General features: G+C 40.6%; 2 protein-coding genes across 2 annotated transcripts; both read left to right on the top strand.

The window, feature by feature from the left end:
* Positions 1-370: 370 nt before the first annotated feature.
* On the top strand, positions 371-1,504 carry SARC_13855 (hypothetical protein; the record flags this gene model as incomplete). The annotated part of the gene is made up of 3 exons (XM_014292014.1): positions 371-481; positions 1,050-1,142; positions 1,415-1,504. The coding sequence occupies 3 exons, from the start codon at positions 371-373 to the stop codon at positions 1,502-1,504; spliced, it is 294 nt and encodes a 97-aa protein (XP_014147489.1).
* Positions 1,505-1,877: 373 nt separating this feature from the next.
* SARC_13854 (hypothetical protein) lies at positions 1,878-2,276 on the top strand (the record flags this gene model as incomplete). The annotated part of the gene is made up of 2 exons (XM_014292013.1): positions 1,878-1,936; positions 2,090-2,276. 2 exons carry the CDS (start codon positions 1,878-1,880, stop codon positions 2,274-2,276), a joined length of 246 nt encoding a protein of 81 aa, XP_014147488.1.
* Between the last annotated feature and the right edge of the window lie 705 nt (positions 2,277-2,981).

Below are 2,981 nucleotides of genomic sequence, written 5' to 3'. Positions count from 1 at the left end.
AGTCTGACCGGAGGCCGTATTTCTACAGGAGGTACGTTGAGATATTGTTAACTCGCGTATTTGACTACACAAATCTGAAATGTATAAAGCATACACAACTTGTCCAGATCCACCTGAATGGTTTTTCAGATAGCTTAAGATACGAAGATGTATATCGAAGCATGACGTGTGATGTGAGATATTGGTAGCTGCAGACGTTTTTAGTTGAAACTTAATTGAGCACGCGTGTGAGACATTTGCGCTCACAACGAAGTGTCTCTGTATGCCAGCCGCAAGCAGTGTTCACGAGACTTGTTTGTGCTCATCTCAATGGGTTGATTGTCTACACAGCTGGCAGACCTTGTCGAACGATTGTGATCCTGACTCTGATATGTCGTCCACTACTAGTGGAGAGAAATCGGAAGGTTCTAGCAGAGGTTGGGTAGAGTCTGCAGTTGAGGAGGATACGACTATTACAGGGAAGACGCTATTGGAGATTCAGGTAACGTAAAAGCGATACTCGACTAGTCATGTCATCACCAAAACATACATTACATAACAAGCACCCGAATTACAGATTATTGTCCCATCCCAAAATCAACCACATATATATGTGATTCCAGGAAAGCTTAAGCATGAGTATATATATATATATATATGATACCCGCAAAGGGTACATATGTGTATATGTAATGCCCGCAAAGATTGTCAGAAACGGCTAATCGTATACAACGATAAGTTGGCTAATCGTATACAACGATATGAATCTATCTGCAACATATGTGCGTTGCCAGTTCTAGGCTTCCCAGGGTTCCATGGTACTATTTTCGAGAATCTCGTACAAGTATAAGTTTAATCGCTCTACTAAGGGGAGTATTGTTATCACTGGATGTGCGTACACATAGTAAATAAAGAATGCCAAGCCAGTAACGAGACATATACAAAATTCAGTGGGGGTTGTGAGGGTTCGTTGGGCTATTGCATCGCATTGGAAAAGTCTCTCAAGTATCTTGCTCTAATCTTGTGAGTGATATATTATATGATATTTACCTTAGCGTCTACCTGTGCAGGAGAGTTTGCGGAATGAGCTCACTCGGCTGCATAGCGCAGGCTGCTTCGGCACAGGTGAAGAATATCAGATGTTGGTCGACGAGCTTGCAAAGGTATATGGGACTAAATGTGAATCTTGTTCTTGCTGTTCATCGGTTCAGTAAATTCTCACAAAGTCAAATAGCTACATTTACGCCACATACTAACACATTTCGAAAAATTTAGCTATACGTTAAAACCCTAAAGTTTAATTTTAATTTGGTGGCTATATATGGTAGTAGAACATTTAGTGTCATTTGTGCGAGAGAGGATGAATGAATGCAATAGTTTTGTTATACATCAAATATTGAAATTCCGGTATAATTCATTTTTGTCGCTATTGTAGGTCATACTTTCGATGCCGTTGAAGCGAGAACGGATCGAAGTTATTCAGTTTTCGTTAAGGGAGGTGAAAGCAAAGATGGATGCCCTCTGAATAGAAAAGCGGCAACTTGCAGTGTACAGCACAAATTCGTCGTCGGAACAGTGTGTTGTTCCGGAAAAAAAGAAAAAGTAAGTATTATCTGTGATTTTTAGGATTTTTAGTATTTTAGCGGAACTGCACACTGTACCAACGATGAATTTGTATTATATACTGCGAGTCGGCGCTTTTCTATTCGTAGGATATCCATTTTTGCTTTCACCTCCCTTAGAGAAAACTGCATTTATCGATCCTTTCTCGCGGGTGTTCTGTTTTCCGTACACTTTGATATCATCGCCCACTTATTGCATGGCAGACTAAAAATTGTACCTTTCTTCGCAGGTCATTGATGTCTAAGAGTACGAAGCACCCGTACGGTTATATAAAAATGTCTGCTAATGATCTTATCGACATGCGGATCATTACGCACATCAGTGGCTTGAGAAGGTGAGAGTCTGCTGTCATCTTTTTGCTATTGCCAGAATGTCAATAATTGTGTCAAGTTGCTGGTCTGCACCTCACAATAAGGTTGAAATATTCATATTTCCAAGATTTTTTATAATCCCCTCCCACAGCCTCCCCTTTCTTTATCCCTAACAGCATGCCCAAGTCCAAACGCCTGAAGTGCAAAATATACTCCGATGAGATGGAAGTATATGTGTTCAAACTCGGCTGGCTTCCCAAGGGGTTCCAGTACAAGAAAACAGGCGTCGAAGTGCGGACGACAGCACAAAAATGGAAGCCTCCAGCGGTACCATTCGATACCGCACCATGTTGCAATTCTTGAAAGCATAATTTTTAACCCACACAGATCGAGAATCGAACCAATAAAACTCTAAAGTAACAACGAAACAGCACACCCGCTGAATACATATAATGCCTTGTTGATATCTTGCAAGCTATTAGTACATACGTGCTCGTGTTCAACGACAAACGAACTGGCAAGAAGCAGAGTAAAAGTTGAAATCAAGTAGAAAATCATGACTTTCAATTCGTTCATATATACGAATGTTCCAAACAGCAATCAATAGTATAGAGTAGGCTTATATCATAGAATCGGCGATGGAAGGGCAGTAGTCCGCTAGTGCTCACTATTGGAGTCAGTGTTACAAAACACCCAGCACGTGCTCGTTATTGGAATTGTCGCAACTAACTGTATAGAAACTGTATAGATCATTGCGCTTTGAACCTCAGCGACAGCAGGTGACAAGCATATGACGGACTACTAATAGAGGGTACCGTTTGCATTACAACTAGACTTCTTTTTTAAGGTGACAACTGCCATAACGAACTAATTTTGATGTACATGAACACGATACAACGAACAGAAACAATATCAATATAAATTCGTCAGCAAGTGGATTCAAACTTACAATCTGATTGCTTTCATATTGATTCATGACGGTTGCAAAATATGGTTGTAGGTTACTGTGCATGTATCCATGTACACACACACACACACACACACACACACACACACACACACACACAC

The sequence above is a fragment of the Sphaeroforma arctica genome, assembly GCF_001186125.1.
Source record: "Sphaeroforma arctica JP610 unplaced genomic scaffold supercont1.3832, whole genome shotgun sequence".
Taxonomy (NCBI): Eukaryota; class Ichthyosporea; order Ichthyophonida; genus Sphaeroforma; species Sphaeroforma arctica.
This window is presented reverse-complemented; position numbering and strand designations above follow the sequence as displayed.